The 18,746-nt window shown below is 50.8% G+C and overlaps 1 protein-coding gene across 2 annotated transcripts in view; it reads right to left on the bottom strand.

Annotated features, from left to right (window-relative positions):
- Positions 1-1,213: 1,213 nt before the first annotated feature.
- Positions 1,214-18,746, bottom strand: part of CCDC9B (coiled-coil domain containing 9B) — a 33,679-nt gene continuing 16,146 nt past the window's right edge. For both annotated transcript variants that reach the window (XM_088534143.1, XM_088534142.1), the window contains 8 exons: positions 15,444-15,518; positions 14,027-14,211; positions 12,746-12,807; positions 12,181-12,234; positions 11,645-11,750; positions 9,762-9,819; positions 8,742-9,465; positions 1,214-1,321 (listed from right to left, as the gene is read on the bottom strand). In XM_088534143.1, the coding sequence (XP_088390269.1) occupies positions 8,773-9,465; positions 9,762-9,819; positions 11,645-11,750; positions 12,181-12,234; positions 12,746-12,807; positions 14,027-14,211; positions 15,444-15,518 (1,233 nt within the window). In that variant the 3' untranslated portion in view covers positions 1,214-1,321; positions 8,742-8,772. The remainder of the gene's footprint in view (positions 1,322-8,741; positions 9,466-9,761; positions 9,820-11,644; positions 11,751-12,180; positions 12,235-12,745; positions 12,808-14,026; positions 14,212-15,443; positions 15,519-18,746) is intronic.

The raw sequence follows: 18,746 nt of genomic DNA, 5'->3' as shown, positions 1-18,746 counted from the left end.
TCAGACATTAGAAGTTATGTTGTCTTATTCCTTGTGCCTTATTCCTTGTGCCCTTCTTAAGTGGTTGCTCTGTTTCAGCTAGGTCCTCACTTGCTGTGTGTCTCTAGCTGCTCTGAAATCCACACAGCTGTGATCCTTGCTTGCTTGTCCTTGTAAATGCTCACCCCAGTGCTTGATTTGAGAGATAGCTTAAGGCTGAGTCAAAATTGGTGAGTGGCAGCTTCCAGGGGAGCTACTTCCATTTATTCCAGCACAAGGCTAGGAAAGGCACAACTGGAGAGGTGAAAGCATTTGCTAAGGAGCCTCACCTTCGACTCCAGTTTGCCCAGGCTCTCAGTGCTGGCCCCTTCCTTGGTATAGGGCTGTTGAGAAGGAAGGTTATTGGGTGTGTGCTGCCCTCCCTGACCTGCTCAGCACGTCCAGCTCTAATGTCTACTTAACTCGGAGCCTTCCCGCCTCTGCTCACTTCCCGTTCTTATAAAGCGGGCTTGGTGCCTGGCCAAGCCCTGTGTACCTGCTCCTTTCTCTTTGCTTGGGAAGAATGACCTTTCTCACGGTGTCGATTCAGCCTCTGCTACTTGTGCCCTGCTAAATCTATGGGGAGGAGAAAAGCAAGCTCTGAACAGCCTGGTTGATGCGTGTTTGTCCGAAGCATCTGCATCCTGCAGTGTAACTCGTGAGTGCTCTGTCCCCGTTGTGCCCTGCAACCTCTGCGACTACCGAGCATCTCTGCCAACACTTCAATAGCTTAAAACCCTAGTACAAGAGCTGCTTTGAATGCTAGTTTTTCACCCACCTATAGAACTACAGTGTAACAGCTCCCCACCCTGTCTCCTGGGCAGTGGCTGTTCCCAGTCCTTTGTCACCTACTCCCTACCAAGAGCAAGGGACAGTTCCCATCACCCCTGGGCTCCTGGCTTGGGGCTGGGTCCTGGCAGCCTCCAAGGGAAGGAAAGGGCTGGGGAACCCAGAAAGCTGAATCTTAACTCTAAGCAGAATTAGTTATTAATAAAGTGCATCCAGTAGACAATCCCTTGGCTTGCCACACATTTGCAATAGAAGAAAAACAAATGCAAGAGAAAAGTGACAGTGTTTCCCCTGAAGGGTAGGGGTCTGTGTGTGTAGAGCTTGCCCTGTCCTTTGGCATAGGATTAGCTAGGGGTGGCACTGAAACTGGGTACAGGAAAAGGAGTCAGAATGGGGACCCCCTTTGTGGTGCTGAAAGGCCCAGGGCAGGCGCTGAAAGCCACTTTCATGGGAGGTGCAAGAGGGAGGACGAGGCCGGGCTCTTCTTCTCATCCACCACCTCCAGCATGTTATCCTGGCGAGACAGAAGCAAAGACAGCAGCAGGGTTAGCGGTCTCTGGGGATCACTGAGTGGTAAATGAAAAATATCTGCTGAGCTTCAGCGTGACCTTGCTGCATGGTGAGGAACCAGCAGAGCATGACCCAGATACCTGCTCTGATCAATGAGGAGCCTCGCGGGATGCTGCACAGCCCACGGGACAACCCAAATCCGGATGAAATGCGCTCCCGATCCTCCTCTGGCCTGTAAGTGCAGCCTCTTGTCGTATAACTGCCTCTGGACTGGGCTCTTAATTTATTATTTTCTCCACTGCCAGTTGCTTGGGTGCTGCTCAGGATTGCTGAGCTGGTGTTTTCCTGCATCTGCCTTTAAATCCAGGTCCCCCTTATGCCAAAGGAGATTTCAACATGCAGAGTTTGGAGAAAAAAAAAAAAAGGCCAGAGGGGCATTACAAAAGGAAAATGAATTAAATGGCATGAAAGCAGGAGAGGCAATAGGAGGCTTAGGTTGCATCAAAAAGTGAGACCTAAGGGAAACGTTTAAGGAGACAACCATGGATCTTTGATAAGGAGTTGCCCTGAAAGGGTACTGAAATAATCAGTGCTATGTGCAGATAAGAGGAGAGTCCAAGACTTGCTGGAGACGTTTGTTGTTGTCCCCTATATGTACGATGGTTGGGATTGGCTGTATCTTGCTCCCAAGGGAGTGCTTTGTGCTATAGCAGCACACTCCTGGGCTTCAGCCCTGTTTGAGAGGGTCAGGAAGCAGGTTTTGAGTTGTGTTTGGAAGTCTAAATACTGTAAAATATTTGTTTTATGAGTCTGAACTGACTCCAGGGCTAGCTCGATTTAGTCTTAATCTATTTTATTATCAATACTGCTGACACTCTTGTAGGCAACCTCCTGCTTTTCAGTGCCTCCCTGTTCTGCAGTGTTACCCTTGTAATGCAGCCACTTTCTTACTGTGCCAGACCCTGGTTTTCTTTGAAGTCATGACTTCCTTTAGTAATTAGACAGCGTGAGTTGCATTTCTCTCATTTGACACTGTATCTTCTTTTGCTTGCATGACTCGAGGGGTGGCCAGGGATTTATCAAGCACTACGTGCTGCAGCGTGATGTTCCCATGGCCAGCGCTTGAGCCCTCATGAAGGGCAGCATGGCTGGGTGCTGCTTTTGGCTCTCCTATTAGCACCAAGGGGATGCGGTGCCAAATTTGACCCTGTCCTGTGAGAGGATTAAATGCAGATTGCTGATGGTCTGTCTCAAGGGACCCAATGTGCCTCACATTTCCCAGCCTGACAGAGTTTGGCTGGATTTGGGGAGTCACCGAAGTGACTTAGACATTCAAGCCAACAACAGATCGATGCAGGACTTGCTGCTTAAATCTGATGTCAGCAAGATGGACGCACATGAAGTCCCTGGGGACTGCGGCTGAAAGTAGCTGAAGAAGGGCAAAACTCGAGTCCCTGAAGACAATTTGATTCTGTTACAGGCTGAATCAGCCAGTTAGCCTTGTGAAATATCACAAGGCAAAGTCTGACATAATGTGTAAGGACCATTTGCTAGACATCCTTAGCTTTTAAAAACAGATATTTAGTAACTGTCCCTACATACTATAAGGCCAGAAAGAGACTATTAAAATCCTGAGACTGAATGTGTTAACAGCTGGTCATAGTTTCTTGTTTCCACCAGGCACCATGGCAAACCCAACAAGAGGCAGAAGCTCTTCCAAAGTGCCTGAGCAACTGAGGAGCACAGAGTCCCCATTTCCCGCTGGGATGTCTGTCCCGATGCTTTTCGGGGTCAGTGAAAACATCTGCTTTTATGGCCATCACCTACACTGACACGGGAGCATAGGCATCTTTGTCATCACACTCAACCTGTTGCTATCACATCATGTCACCTAATCCCCGCTGGAGACATGTTGATCAGACCAACCCGAAGGGTGACAAGACACAACTGTTTCAGGTCCTCCTTCCTTCAACGGGTAGAAACCTTTTTCCAATTTGCCCGTATTTATTTGTGTGCCTCTTCAAGGCATTGATTCTTGCACCATCATGGTTTTCTGGCTTGAATGATCTCTTCCCTCCATGATCTTTCCTATACCACTGTATTTATAGCAATCGCAATTCCGTCATGCTGGCATTCGTTTTGCTAGACAGAACAACCATTCCCTCAACATCCCTCAAGTCTTTCCCTGTGTTTCTCCTGTCCGAGTCATTGCTCTGGAATCTCAAACAATCCCTCTGTTTTCCAACATTGATAGTATTTTCCCCTGTGGCTTCCATAACTCCCCAATGAGAGCTACTGCAGTAAGTCCTGCCTTAGGTCAAAGCACTTGAATTCTGCATGAGGACTAAACTCTCCTGGTCGGTGGTACGTGGTGCTGTGGGGATCCAAAATGTCCCTAGTGTAATTGTGACCTCCGGAGCTGGCTGGGGCTATGGAAGCTGAGTGCAGGGCTGCCCGCATCCAGGTAAGCAGGGAGGCACCCAGGCCATGCAGAGAGGACCAACGAGGCAGATGGTGTTTGAGTGAATCCCTTGAGACCTCAGCCTGTCAATCCAGAGCCAGATGAAATCCTCTCATCTTCTGAGCCTAGAGGAAACTGGTATGTTCCTCAGTAGCTCTGTAACTGTGCTGAAACACGGTGCTTTCTGCTTGTGCTGCTTGCTGCAGCACAACCTTTAGCACTGATTTGCATCACAAAACTGACCTCTTCGACCTTCTCAATCCTGCAGCACACAGGCCCTGCCTGCCCTGCTCCTGCTTACGTCAGCCAGAGCTGCAAGGTCAGATCCCTGGAGTTGCTTTGGAAATTCACCCCCAGCTGCATTTTCTCTAAAGATTGATTTTCTCAGGAGACTTCAGGGAAAAGCTGCTGTGTTTTTTTGTGTATCGTTTACTTGTCTGGGCCTTGTTGGACATTCTCCAGGGATTCCAGGCCTTCACTTTGGGTAAATATTTATTCCTTGTTATTTGAAGCAAAGGATGAAAGCCCCACCAAGTTCTCTGCACAGTGGTTTGAAGGTGCAGGGGGTTTTTTTAGGGCTATAAATAGACATTAGCAACTGAAGCTGTGAAACCCACACAGTGGCTGCTCACTGTAAGGAGGATGCAAGGAGCATCTTGTGGAAATGAATGGACAGCAGAAATCTGAACATGAATGACTGGAATATGTGTCCTACCAAGCTCAGCAGCAGGGCAGGTGGAGGGAATATTACCACTGGTTGCTGGTGATTGCTGCTGCATGTGAAATCCTGCTCTGGAGGTCCTGTCCCTGATATCACATGTAATTCTATTCCACAATAGAAATTGCTGTAGTGAAATTATATTTTTAAAATCCTGTTGGGGCTTAAATAGGTTGTGTGTTGGGAAATTATACAGCCTGGCTGGCTTTCCCAAAGTTGCACTCTATCAAAATGGAATCAGCAGTATTTCAAAACAGAACATGAACATTTTGTGCTTCAAAAAGGTTTAACGCAGGCTTCAGTTTGCATTTCATAAAATATGAAATGTCAAAGCAGACACATTTCTGGTGCATGTTTTGCTTTTGTCAAATCTCTGGTTTGACAGAAAAAAAAATCCCTTTGGAAAGTTACTAATCGCATCCTGACAGGGACTTATTAACCGGTCTCAATAACATGTGCCAAGGTAATCCCTTCTTAAAGGCCGTGAGCTATGTCCACCTCTTGTGGGGGTCCCGGTTATATTCATCATCATCCTCTTTTGGTACTGTGCTTTTTGCTGTCTGGGGCAGCGGGTATCCAGACTCTGTTTGTATCATTTGGGCTCTCCTGCGCAAACTTCTGTGCTTTCTGCCTGGCACTTTAGGTCACGGTGGTTTTTTTGCCTAAATTCCAGGCCTCTGCAGCACAGCATGGCAGCCGATGCGTGATATACGCTCTCAGTTTAATCTCACTGAATTGCCTGATATTAAACACCTCCAGTTACGTGGATGCAGGACACAGGGAAGGTTTCCTGCTGGGGCACAGCAGGATTTACCAAGAGACCTGTTGTACCACCAACACACCTGCCTCGACACCCACCTAGTCCTTCGTCCCCAGAGAACGTGCATTGCCGTCGTTCACGCGCAACAGGGTGGCAGACGCCCCCTCTCTCCCCTGCTGCAAAGGGCTAATTTTGTCACCGTGGTGGCCTGACGTCACCTCGGTACCATTAGGCAGGGACGTCAGCAGTTCACTGTAAACATAAGCTGTTAAAAACTATATGTGAGCTACCTGCCCACGGCCTCTCAGCTGCGTTATGGGCCATTCACTGAGGACTACCTGTTCCTTAAAGATTGTGCTCACGCAGTGAGTGGAGGCAAATAATTAAGGGGATTTGGGCCTCTGGAGCTGTGGTACTGGACGCCAAGGAGGTAATCACATTTTCAATTTTGCATTCTGACCAAAAGGGAAGACGTGCAGGTCTTTTTTCTGTTGTTTTCTTAACATTTGATCTTTTAGGTTCCTGAACAAGGCTCTTTTTCTGGTTTCTGCAAATTAGAGAGGTCCCCCTATTAACTGCGACCAGCAAGGTCTTACTCCAGCCTCTCTATTTAGATTTGGAACTGCAGCCTGCTTTGCTGCTTAAGCCTTTACAAACATCACGCTTTTAAAAAGGTGTCTGACACCTGGACACCAGCCTTGAAAATCCCAGCCCGTGCTTCGCTATAAAATTTAACACAATCTTGTGGCACTTCTGTCCCTCATTTCAACGGGCAGTGACCTACCTGCCCATAATATTAAATGCCTGGAGATGCAATGGTCTTACAGATCCACAGCATTTCGTAGCTGCACATGAATGCTGATTGATAAAAGGTAAATTGTTACGAATTTAAGACAGCTTCTCTCTCTCTCTCTCTCTCTCTCTCTCTCTGCATGTAACACACAATGCTCAATTGTGCCTTAAGAGCTTTTCCTACCACAAACAAAATATCCTTTTCTCTTTGCAAAATTACTTGTTTGGGACATCTGCTGGCAAAGTAAACCCCCAAAGTGTGATGTTCCTGTGAAATAACATTTTAGGGAGAATTATGTGGAAATAAAGCAGGGCTTTGCAGCGTTTTATCAACACTGTGGTCTGAAAGTAATGCTGGAGAGCGCTAGGAAGCAGAAGCCGAGGGAGAAGGGAAGTGACTGCAACCAGCCTGTGGTTATTTCTGCCTGCCATCTGGGTCATTATGCAGCCTGTCATGTTGATTTGGGAACTTCAGAGCAACAGCAGGAATAGACTCAAGGCCTTTTCACTCCAAATGTTCTGTCGACTTAACCAACTTGAGCCTAATGAGCTTTTGCTTTTCTCCTTGTTGTTGCAGTTTTGTTGCTCCTAGGAGTTCTGCTGTCAAGTGACACGGCTGAACTGCTCTGGTTGAAAAATCCAGGTCTTGCACTTGTTCCCTAGGGAGGGATGTTCCTGATGGACTGGACACGGAGAAGAGACACTTAAGGACAGGACCCTCTCTCTTCCTCATGGCTTTTCCCATCATGAATAAATTGCAGCAGAATTCATGCCAACTACGAGTATTTGGGAAATCCAACCAGATAAAGGACTGTCCCTGGAGCGAAGGTGGAGTGCGTCGGGGTAAGGACAGAAAAGAATGAAAACACATCTTCTTAATGTAAAATTTGGTAGCTGGGCCTATTCCTGTCAGCAGTGCTATCTGGAGACAGGGCAACATCTTCTAGTTGACTTTCCCTTGTGTCCTGCCATCCCTGTCCTGCACAGGGCTCCCCCGAATTGGAAGCATCTCTTGGATGTACGACAGGTGTCAAGGCAAGGAAAGCATCAAAGGGATGTATCTGATGCCGAGTGCGTAATCTCAGCACACCTGGAAATGCAGCTTGAACTATTTGGGGAAGGCACGGAAGTGAGGCATGGGAATGATGAGGAAAGAGAGAAAGGGCAGTGCAGAGAGGCACGCAGGTGAGGGTGGAGGAGAGGATGGAAAGGGGAAATAACTGGGGATGAGACTGGGGACAGAGGGGCTGCAGTGCCAGCAGTCTGGGGATACCAGTTCACCCCTCATTTTCCTCTTCTGTACCTTGCCTTTCCCCGCATTTAAGGATGTGCTTATACATAAACCTGCCTTAATGACTTCACAGAATAGCAATGGAGTAAAAAGCTGGGCTTGAGGTGGACTCAAAGTCCTACTGCCATTTGCCTCAATGAAAATGGGCGTTTCTAATTTATTTCCTCTTAACTGGTGTCTAAGCAATTACTGCTTTTGTCACCCAGGATAACTTAAATTCCCTTATCCTCTACTCTAGATATTTTTGGTAGGTTTTGGAGACACCTGGCCTGGCTTCTGTGCTATGGTCTCCTCCCTTGCTCTGTGCATCCAGGCGTCCCTTCATGTTTTCCTAAAAACTGTTGAAAATAATTTCCTTTAAGGCATTTTAGTTCCAGGACAGAAGCAGCTCCCGCTGGTTCCTGGTGCTTTGCCTTTTTTCTATGTTTCTTCCAGTAGCTCTAACACTTGTGCTTCTCCCTGCCTTTTGTCTAGAATCGGATTATAGGAAAAGTCTTTTTGTCAGCAGCATAACCACTTCATTCTTAAGCTCCTTTGTGCCTCTGAGATGAATACTGAACAGAACCGATGACCAGCTGCTGGTCAGGGGGCCAAGACAAAGCCTGCCGGAATCAGGACAAGGTGGCAGCAATCTGGGCAACTAGTTGCCTCAAGTGCTTCCTTAGGAATGCAGTTGCCCTCTCTCTTTTTAAGGAATACAGACAGGAGGGTCCTCAGAGCAGGTCAGGCCTTAGGCTGAATCATGTCCTGCAAGTACCCATCTCTCTGCACTGATGGGAGGTGAAAGTGAAGGTCAGACGACTGAGGTGAAGTTAGGTCCTGAGTTAGGTCCTTACTGCCTGAACTGGTGGTGGGATCACATCCTCATTTACCACTCTGATCTAGTGCCTGTGGGTTTGAGATCCACGTTGCCGTTACACCCTGGAATGAACAGCCTGAGTAATGATAAGTGCCACAGTGTCTCTGTGCTCTCTCCTTGCCCCTCCTTCTACCTGACTTCTGTGCTTGACCTCTAGTTATTCTAGTTGTCATCGCTGCGGAGACCGAATAAACTCGTGCTGCTATCCTGACCTTTCAGAGATTATCCCTTCCCAGGAAGAGATTCAGTTTGTGTCCCTGACTAATGTGCGTCACCAACCAGACTCAGCTGACTGATTTTCTGCCCACATTTCCCCCTTTTCCTTTGCTTTCCCCATCTGCTGCAGGGCACGTCTTGGTGACGCACAGATTTAAGATTGTCTTAAGGTTCCATATCACTGTTAAATACACACTTTTGGAGAGGTATTTTATATGATGCCCGCATGGTCCACAGCAAACAGAGCTGTGGACCTGTACGCTGACTATGCCCAGCGAGTGTTATGGGATAAGGAACACACCATGGAGGTTGGGATCAGGAACTCACCTTCCGTCTCTGGCAAGCAGGGCAGTCTTTGCTAGTTCAGAGAGCCCCCTCTGTCCTTGTCCTTGCACTCCTCAGTCTGGTCCCCGTCGCTGGGCTGTGATTTTGTCGTGTCCTGCTCAGACACAACAGTCTTGTCCGAGCTGTCGGCCCTTGAGGGCAAGGGCTCTCCTCTGTGCTCGGTGCTCTCAGCGTCTTCACCTCCTTTCAGTGCAAGTGTTTGCCCCTCAAGGGCAGGGTTTGGGGCCGCTTCCTCCCCTCTCTTTTGCACGGGCTGTCCTTGCCCTGCCTCCCGTCTGCCTCCTGCTGCCGTGCCCAGCTTTCCCCCGTGGCTGTTGGAAGAAGATTCCCCTTCTGAAGCGGCGCTTTCCTCTAAGCCACCTCCAAGGGGCAATGACGAGGTCTCCTCGGTGCCCTCTGGGCCGTCCTGCTCCTGGGGGATGCCAGCAGTGCCACTGGCATCGTCCCCAACGCTCTCCTTCCTCAGCTTGCTCCCTGGCTCAGGGTCACCGGCGATGGCCACGGGTACCTCCTCGCATCCCTTCACCGCTCTCTGTTCCTCCTTGCAGCTGTTGTGGGCAGACGGGACCTTCCTGCTTGGCAGCTCCCGTGATGAGGAGGCCCTGGGATCTGAGAGACTTGGCTGCTTCTCCTCCAGCTCTGCCGGGCAGTTGTCTTCCACCCCCTCCTCACCTCTGCCTTTCAGCTTGTCTGTACCGAGGATCCTCTGGGAAAAGAAGGAGATCTTTATTAGAGCTTATTCAAACATCAGTATATGGCACAGTGGTGGTTCCCAGCACTTGAGGAGGAATCTTCAGAGGACATTAAAGGATGTGAGCAAAGAAGAGCAGTGTTCAGGGACCAAGACAAGCTGCGTGAGGGTCAATGGAAGAAAGGAGGCTGCTCTCCCACCATGCGTTCTCTAGTGTGCTGTACACAAGGCTCTGCCCTTGCTGAAGGTCTCAAGTTTTCTTGATATTGCCTCTTTCCAGAAAGCTGACAGCCTCAAACAGGTAAACTCACCTGGCTGTCAGGGTCATCCTTCAGAAAACACACGTCATCGCCTTCTTTTGCATCCCATCTGTCAAGACAAAATGCAGAGTTTAAGGCCCCTCAAGTTCCCAGGTGGCAAACCCGCTCTCCCTGCCCAATGCCTTGGCAGCAGTTTCTACAACAGGGCAATAGGGGATGAAGTTGGCAGAGAGATGCAGCCCAGCCTGTTCTTTGGGCCCCTGCAGAGCCCTCAGTACAACCAGAGACACTCATTGGAGAACAAACATAAAATCCACTTGCCAGAAAAGATGTTAGTCATGAGAGGATTGAGATGTTACTTATGCTGAGGTGAGCTCCAGTCTGGCCTTGCTTTCCCAACGGTGCCCAAGAGCCCCAGATCTGCACAACGGCAGGCACGGGGACAGAAAGAGAAGGATAAAGTTGCTTGGAGGTTGCGTGGGAGGTTAGAGACCTGGACGTGTGCCAACAGACTGGCCATATGGGTAGAGGCTGAGAACAGGGCAAATGTTCATCTCCAGGATTTCCTGAGCCGGAGACAGCATCTCTCTCTTGAGTCATGCTTAGAGGACAGTCTCTTCCAAGGGCTTTTGGAAGTACATTTTGACCCCATATAAATTTGCAGCAGCTACAACGTCCTGTGCCAAGGAGGACGGCAGCTTAGCTAAGCGCTGCACAGAGCAGCACTTTCTGCAGAGTGTTTTGAATTTACCAGGCTAAGAATAAATCTGCATTTGCCCATATAGTGCTACCAAGCAGGGTCTTGGTAACTCCTCCCTGCTCATTTGTGTGCCAGTTGGAATATCACCAAAGTAAAACACATAAACCTGATAAATAAGGTGTATAAAAAGTGTAACTCGGCATTTATAGAGTACATCCTACACCGGATAACTACATTGGCATCTTGCAGTGCACTGGCTGGAGGCACAGAAGGAAGAGTGAGTGCACAGCACTTAGACCAGAAATGCCACCAAAGGGGTTGGGAGTCAGGGCATTGGGACACTTGCCTGTGTGGTTTTGGTGGTGCTCCCACCTTGGCTTTTGAAGTAGTTGCATTTGTCACGAACACAAGGCTCCCCAGGGCTGGCAGTGGCTGGCTGCTCTTTGGGGCCTGGGTAGGTAGGAAGGCACAGAAGGGCTTCCCACAGGAGCTTCAGGTGGTGCCATGTCAGGCTTAACCTGGTTCTATCTATTCTGGTCACATCTGGTCACATCTTGTGTTATAAGTAGGTTCCCAACCTACTCTATAACTAGATGAGAGTTATAGCCGCTCAGCTGTATTTATTTCCTCAAAGCACAACCAGTAAAACTCAAAGCAACATAAAAAAAAAAAAGTCTTATCAGTTTATGTATCTATTTAACTGCACGGTCTTAACTGCCCAGGCTGGTAGCAGGCTGGCTGGTGACTTTGAGAGCTGCTGGGACAATTCTGTGCTCTTGGTACATGAAGGGGCTTGGGGCACCTATTTGACAGGGTGTCCTTTTGCTGCCTGCTGAGGGACACGGCAGCGGGGCCAAGGTGATCGCTGTTGTTCATCCCCTTGGACTGTGCGGCTCTGGGAGCCTGGAGACCGTGCTGGAATTTAATTACGGAGAGCGGCGAGGGAAGGGGCACCCCTGGGAGGATGTGGGCGAACCGGCGAGACGCGGCTCTTCTGGCCGACACTGCGAAACTGCTCCTGCGAGAATCGCTGCGTTGCCGTGTGCTGCCCGCAGGAGGAGGCCACGTCCCCCTCAAGGAAGGATCGGACGCAAAGGATACCCTGCGGGTGCCACAAACTGCACCAAGCGAAGCCCTCTCTTTCCCTCTACCCCTCTCCATCACCAGGCAAGGAAGGAGCCCCAAAACACACGGCGCAACTGCTGGCGGGTGCGTCGGCCCCCAGCCTTCTTACCTTCTGGCTCTGCCGGTCAGCCTGTCCTTCCCTCTGGCCCGGCTGCTCACAGCGGCCACCGCTCTGGGAGCAGGATCGCTCACGTTCACGCTGTGCTGTCCTCCACCTACAAGTCAGGTCGGAAAGGCCATGGTCTGCTGCAGGGGCCAGCATCCCGCTGGAAAGTACCCTTGGAGGGGGAACTATCAGAAGCTGTAGGAATACTGTGTATTTTCTACAGCGGTAAATATAAAGGGAAAATTTAAGGGTGCTTAATCTGCATTTTTGATTCTGAATTCAAGTTATAGTCATTGCTCCCACTCCTTGGCTGCTGCCTCCCCTGTGATGCTCACGAGAGGATTGGGCCAGAGTGGCACAAGTGAATTCAGAGTTCGGTTGAGCTGGTCGGCTTGAGGCCAGTTGATTTGACATCTTATAGCGTGTGTCCCTAAAAGGCACTTCCAATTTGAGTAGACAGGAGAAAGTTGTCCATGTGAGCAAACATGGGGGTCGCTGACAAGTAGCGGGGGGATGCGGCAGTCCTGTGGTTTACTCACCTCTTCCTTCGTGAGGAAAGGCCCTGTGCTGGAATTTCCTCGCATTTCTTCCCCCTGGAAGGACAAAGCAGAGCACACATGGAAGTGAGTGGCCTTCAGCAGTGGGTGTGCAGCAGAGAGCCTGGCATTCAAACGGGGCGCCACAAGGGAAAGCTTTGTTGTGCCAGTCCATCTCCTGAGAAACAGGAGTCGTAACGGACTTTGAGTAAAGAAGCCAGCACATGCCACAGGGATCAGAGATGATGTGCTCTGGAATAGGATTGCCTCTCAAACCAGCGTTTGGGAAAGGAGGCAGGGCTGAGCCTCTGTGCTACGCTCTACGAGGTTACCCAGCCCGTGCCGCTGCTCTCCCTGCAAAGGTCAGAAGCACTAGCACCCGTTAGGCTCAAATCCCATCCCCTGAGCACTCTGCAAAGCAGGGAGGGCTGAGGCGCTGCGCTTGGAGGCGCTGGCCCGGGAACAGCAGAGTTGTGCAGCTGACGGCCACGGCAGCTGCTGCGGCACTGGGGTTCGCCCCACCAGCCATTGCTAGCGTCAGGACAGAATCTAGGCGTCCCTTGCCAACCTTTCTTATTGCTGGGATTATCCAAGGCTGGCTCCCCATCCTTAACAAAGTCCTCTTCAAACCTGCAGGTTAAAAACAGGCATTGTCAGACCTGATCGTTCTCCTCCAGCGTGCAAAAGTGTGGGCTGGAGGGCTCGAGACGCTGCAGGCTCCAGCCATCGGCTCTCCTGCGCCTGCTCACAGGCAAGCGCGCGTGCGGGTTTATCAGCAGGAGCTGAAACCACATGCACTGACCAGGGGAAATGAGGCTGCGAGGCAATTCTACCCCAAAGGAGAACATCTAAAACCTTTGCATCAATACCCACCTTAATATTATTGTTATTATTTTATTCTATGAATATCTATGAAGCCCACAGACGCCTGTAGTGCAACAAGCTCTAAACGCAACCTGAAGTAGCTTCAGGGCTTCTCATCTCAGATCAGATCTAATCCTGTTTGCTCATATTATTGCTCTTCTCTTTGAGAAGGGGGCAGTTGGGTTTGGACTTGTCTCCCTAGCGGCACTCAGCACCCACTGATGTCAATTTGCCTCCAATTATTGGGGTCTCAGTGACTAAAAATCTCTGGATTTATTTTCATCCCTCTGCCAAAAGATTCTCCCACCCATCTGCCCTGTACAAAGTCTTTTAGCCAGAGGGTCTTATCAGCAAATGTAGGTAATGTCCTCCACATCCTATAAAAACCCTATCCTGACGTAGGCACTGAGCCACCCTCCAAAGCTCCCTGGCCAGTGTCACCCAAATGGAGACGTATGGCTAAAAGGACAGCGTTTAACGTAGGGTGGTGTCAGACCCCATGGCAAGCTCACCCGTGTCACTGTCCCCAGTATTTCCCATGTGTTGTAAAGGCTGATCTCTGAAGTGACCCTCTAGCACTGCAGGGCCCCAAAGGGCTCACTTTGTGAGATCAGGAAGATCCAGCTAAGCTGGCCCCGCCTGGCGCTTGTCCATGTGGACTTGAGGGCCCTCCAAGCACAGACACGGCGCCGGTTCGTGGTCCCCTCCCTTGTTCCCTCCGAGTGCCCCTAGAACCAAAAGCAGGCAGTCCTAGCCAGCCCAAAAGAACTCCTGTCGGGATGGGAGAACTCCTGTTAGAAAGAACTGTCGAGGATAGCTCTGGTATCTGGTCCCACTGAGAAATATGGTCAGGAGCAGAGGGAGACGGTGATACAGGTTTGGTTGGGAGAGGCAGATGACAGCGTGGGGTTCGGTCAGCGTCGCACATCTGCTCGTTCAGTTGTCCTACTGCAGGCAAACCACCCCAGGGTGGCGCAGGACCTACATGTGCTCTGACTTCTCCACATCCCAAGCCCGTCGCCACTCGCCCTTGGCGTTCTTGTGACGTGCCAGTCGCTCCAGGTCGATCTGGTCTCGCTCCCTCTTCCAGCGCATATACTCCGAGCGCTCCCGTCCGGTCATGGGGAAACTCAGGTCTCCAGGGCCTTTCTGGGCTGACTTCCCACCCTCCTAACAGGGACAAAAGAGCAGTTTGTTGATGCAGTGGCACTGCACGGAAAATGCCTGCGCTTGCTGTACTTTGTGCTGTCACCACCAGAAATGCTCAGTAATAGTCAAAGTCACCTTGGAGCAAGGCTGGGTTCTCGCTCTGTGAAACGACGCGCACGCGGAAGGGCTCTACTTTACCCACAGCCAAAACATGCTGTCCCAGTGCTGATGACATTTTTTTTTTTTTTTTTGGATTTCACAGGGACAGAAACTTGAGGAAGGAAGAAGCTATATGATTAGCTTGGAGCTGTATCGTAAGTCCATGACCAAGTCAGAAGTAGCAACCATTCCCTTCCAGAGATATACAAAAATGATAACAGCTACCAGTGGCAATGTGTTTTGGTATAGTTGTCCCACTTCTCCTAGACTAACACAGACAGTCTAGGATTTCACTACTCATTTCATGCATTTCCTTTCTCATGCTTAAAATTCCTCCCACTTAAAATCCTTGATTTTGCCATCTGGATAGATTGCTGTTGCCTCAGTGAGCTGAGGTCTTGCTTCTATTTCTGTGGCCTGAGCTGCAATGTTTCCTTGGTTCCTGCAACAGGAAATACCTGGCTTGTGTTCCCCTGCTCTACTCTGGGGGGGCTCGGCCAAGCATCCATGTTTAGGAGCCCATTTGCATCCTCCTAATGAACCGCCCTGGGATGGGACTATTCAATTTGTGCTCCGTTAATTAAAAGTGTCTCCGGGCTCAGGGGAGCCAGCAGGTTCTCCAGGGTTTGCATTAAATAGTCAGCATGAAGGCTCAGGCTTAAATTTACCTCCATCCTACCCAGCTTCTGCTCATACAACCTGACCCTTTCAACCCACAAGCACATGTTCCAGGGTGGGAATGCAGCTAAGGCTGTGCCATTTGCCATGTGAGCGAGTGTATTTCTTGACATCCCCACTGCTGGGCCGGGGGTTTAAGGAGCCACAACAAGGCATGAAGGGCAGGCACACGCTGCCAAGGCTCTTTCCTGCCCTGCTTTCCTTCAGTTGCTCAGCAAAGCCTCGGAGAAGACCCACGCACCAATCACACAGTGGTAATTAGCCTCTTTCAATTAGACAAGATCCCCCCAGCAACTAAGCAGCCAATGTCCCCCTTGAATTTTGGGGTAGTTACCCCTCTGACACCCATGCTGCCCGCAGGGTGAGGTGGCCCTGTCCCCTGTGCTGTCCCCCGCTAGGACGTCGGCCCTGCTCACCTTCCGGCCATGGTCGCTTTCTGGAGCCCTGTCGCTCTCCGATCTCCTCTTCTCTGCTGTTCTCCGCTCCTCCGCCTGCAAGGGAGTAGCCACAGGAATTATTTCAAGGACTAAGCGAGTGCTGGGGAGCTGCTGCCCACCCCATGTCCCATCAGGAGCTGCAAGAGCTGCCCAGGAGCAGTCAGCAAGAGAGGGAGAGGAGACATTGGTTCCCAGGGGTCTGAGTCAAAATTAGATGGAAAAGAAAGAGGTGCATTCCCCAAAGTCCCTCCACGTCCACAACCAGAGGGAGAGCTGGTGTGTAGCTGTCTCCTTGGCTTCAAAGGCAGCTGGAGGTTTAAGCACTTGGTAGATGTGGGCCAAAGGCACAGCCTGCAATTCAGCTATACAGCAGCTTAGCCACCCCTAAAGGCAGGAGGGATTTTTGTCCCTGTATCATACTATAAACAGCATGCGGTTCCAGCAGGCTCCATCCTCCCTTTCGCCAGCTTTAGCTGCGCTGCAACCGCATGGGCAGCACCTGCTCGAGCGCTGATATCCCCCTGCCTGGCAGAAGGTGAAAATTAGCCTCTCTCTCCCTCTTACCGAGCTACAGATGCTAAATAAGAGGCACACAACAGCCCAGGAAGATCTCGACCCCTGCGTGGGACTGCAGATGCTGCCAGGGACGCAGCCCTGGGCTAAGGTGCTAGCGGGTCTCAGCAAATCGCACTCCACAGCCCACCAAGGTTTTCCGAGAGCGACTTTCTGCCTCCGTCAAGGAACCTCATGGAGAGGGTGGGCTCCCTGCTGCATTGCCAGCGTACGAGCCGCTGCTGACGGCGCGTGTGCTGCGGGTGCAGGGGCACGCGCACGGCGCCGGGCTTATCGAGGCCCCGGTTTTGCACAGCCAGGCAGAACTGAAGCACAAAGTGGAAACAGCGCAAAAGCCGCCAGCTCAGCCATTCGAGAAAGCGTGAGCACTGCGTGGTCTGAGCCGAGCTGACGAGAGGGCTTTTTCCTTTCTGCTCTTTGCCAGCCCTTGATTTAGGGTGCTGGAGACTCAGGAGCCCGACCTAGAGGCAGCCCCTGGCTCCCAGGGTGCTGGAGCTGCCCTGCACGCACGGGCCAGCTGTGGTTTCGAGCATCTCTCTGTATAGCAGCATGCAAGGGTTTGGGGCCGTGCGCTTCTGCTAAACCTGAGGCTCGTGGGAGGGATGAGCGTGCGGCTCAGGGCAGCCGCGCTCGGCGGTGGGCACAGGTGGACGCTCGTGTAAGCGGACGCTGGGACGTGACCCGGGTATCCATTCAACGGAGTGTCTGGGAATACTTCTAAACTCAAAAATATTCCAGGCTCAGAGTCAACTCCTTCGTAAAGCTCAGTCTGAAGAGCTGGGGATGCAACTGGGCTCTGCAGCCCTGAAGTGAAGCCTTGTGTTTATAGGAAGATTAAAATGGCAGAAACTTGGCTTATTTGGGTGGAAAGTTATTTGAGCTTATTTGGGGACCAAGGTGCAGATGGATGTTCAGCTTTGGGACCAGCTCTAAGAGCAAATGGTTTTCGGAAGAAGCCAGCGGAAGAGCTGGAGCCAATGGGTCCCCATGGGGAAGGGCTTGCTTGCCAGGAGAGGAGGAGCACGGGCGGCCTAGGAAATGCCAGAGACAGCTTCAAACTACTGTGGAAACTGAGGCTGGGAGCCACGAGCCCGTGCTTTGACGCACACCGCGTGTCCCCAGGACACCAAGCAACTCTCCATCCTTCTATAGGCCTGCGGGCAAAGCCAGGCTGCCCTTCTCCCTCAGCCTGTTTCTATTCTGGGGACATGTTGCAAACAGAGAGATCCGAAAAAAACAAAAGAGAAAGAAATCTGGTTCTCTTCAGCAGGGAAGCAGGTTGGAGCTGCGCACTTAGGAAAACACAGTTAGCTGTGCTGTTGTGCTGGCGCAAGAGCAGATTTTTCTCGTTTGCGCCGCGTTGCCCCGGATTTGCTGTTCATCAGTTACGACACACCCAGACCACAGGGAGGCAAAACATGTTTTTCTCCTCCTTCTTCCTCTCCACCCCCAAAATTATGAAAGATGACAAGTGGCATTTGTCATCCAGCCCTTCAGCTCTTCCTGCTCATCAAGGGAAGGAATCGGAGGAGGGAGCAAAAGCCCAAAGGAGATTGGGACAGGCGCATTTGCTTATCCTGAGGTTTACGTGAGGTTTTCTCTTCTCCTCGGCCGTATGACAGACTTGGATGTAGCTCTGGGATCTCAGCTGCCTGCTGACACTAAGTGGGGCCAAGCTCTGCATGCACCCGGCTCCCGTTAACGTATAGGGGTGACGGCGCTGACGCCGTGTCCAGATGTGTTAGCAAGCCATGGACCCACATTCCTCCAAGCCAAACATGTTGACAGGCTTCAAGGTCTCTGGGCTTTATCGCTGTCTTCTTGCTCTAAAAATAAGGGCCAACAGATGCATTTAATCAACCATCCGGTACCCACCTCCCTGAGCGCGTGTGGGTACCAGCATCCACTCTCCTTTTGCACGGGAGCTTTTCCAAGGAGCCTGGAGCTGCTTTGCCCCATGCTCAGCCCTCCCATGGGGCAGGATTTTTAAAAATCTCACTCGGTGCAGAAGATGATTTTTTTTCCCCCAAGTCTTTTAAAACATCTGCCTGGCTGGTGCACCTGAAGTGAGCTGAGGGCTTTTTGGGCACCCTCTCTGCCTCTCTCCCACTCCCATCGGCCAAGTGTTTCTCCTGCCACAGGGAGTTGGCTTTCCCTCCCATCCGTGTCCATCCAGGGCAGCTTTTGGCAGCTTTTGTGCCTCTGCCCAGTCATTTTTGATATGTCATCCTCAGAAACTCTGTTAATAAAACGACAACTCGAAAGCCCCAAAGCAATATCAGCTGCCCATCTAAAAGATGATTTGCAACCGGCTAATTAACCACCGGGCTCCACTGGCCCTGGGCTGCCAGCTCACAGCGCTTGTGTATTAACGATCCTGAAATGCTGCCAGATCATGGAGTGGCTTTTTGGGAGAACGGATACTCTGCTTGCAGTGAAAACCCTGACGCAGATGTATTTAGGGTGAAGCAGGTAGAGATGGGACAAAAGGATCCAGATTGGCATCTCTGGGTCCTACAGCTCTGCCCGCCTGGCACCTAAATTCCTAAAACATCCCTAAAACAAGAAGGGGCAGCTTAGTCTTTGCTTCAGGAGACTGTCAAGCAACAAAGTACAGAAAAAAAAAAAAAAAAAGAGTTCAAGACGCCTGGGTAATATAAGGTACTGGGGCTGTTTAGCAAAAGGAAAATGTGAAAACAGCTTTTTGTC

This window comes from Tinamus guttatus, unplaced genomic scaffold (genome assembly GCF_059628265.1).
Source record: "Tinamus guttatus ecotype Peru unplaced genomic scaffold, ASM5962826v1 Tinamus_guttatus_pri_ptg000546l, whole genome shotgun sequence".
In the NCBI taxonomy this organism is placed as follows: Eukaryota; Metazoa; Chordata; class Aves; order Tinamiformes; family Tinamidae; genus Tinamus; species Tinamus guttatus.
The sequence above is the reverse complement of the archived record's forward strand: the minus strand, read 5'-3'. Positions and strand labels throughout refer to the sequence as shown.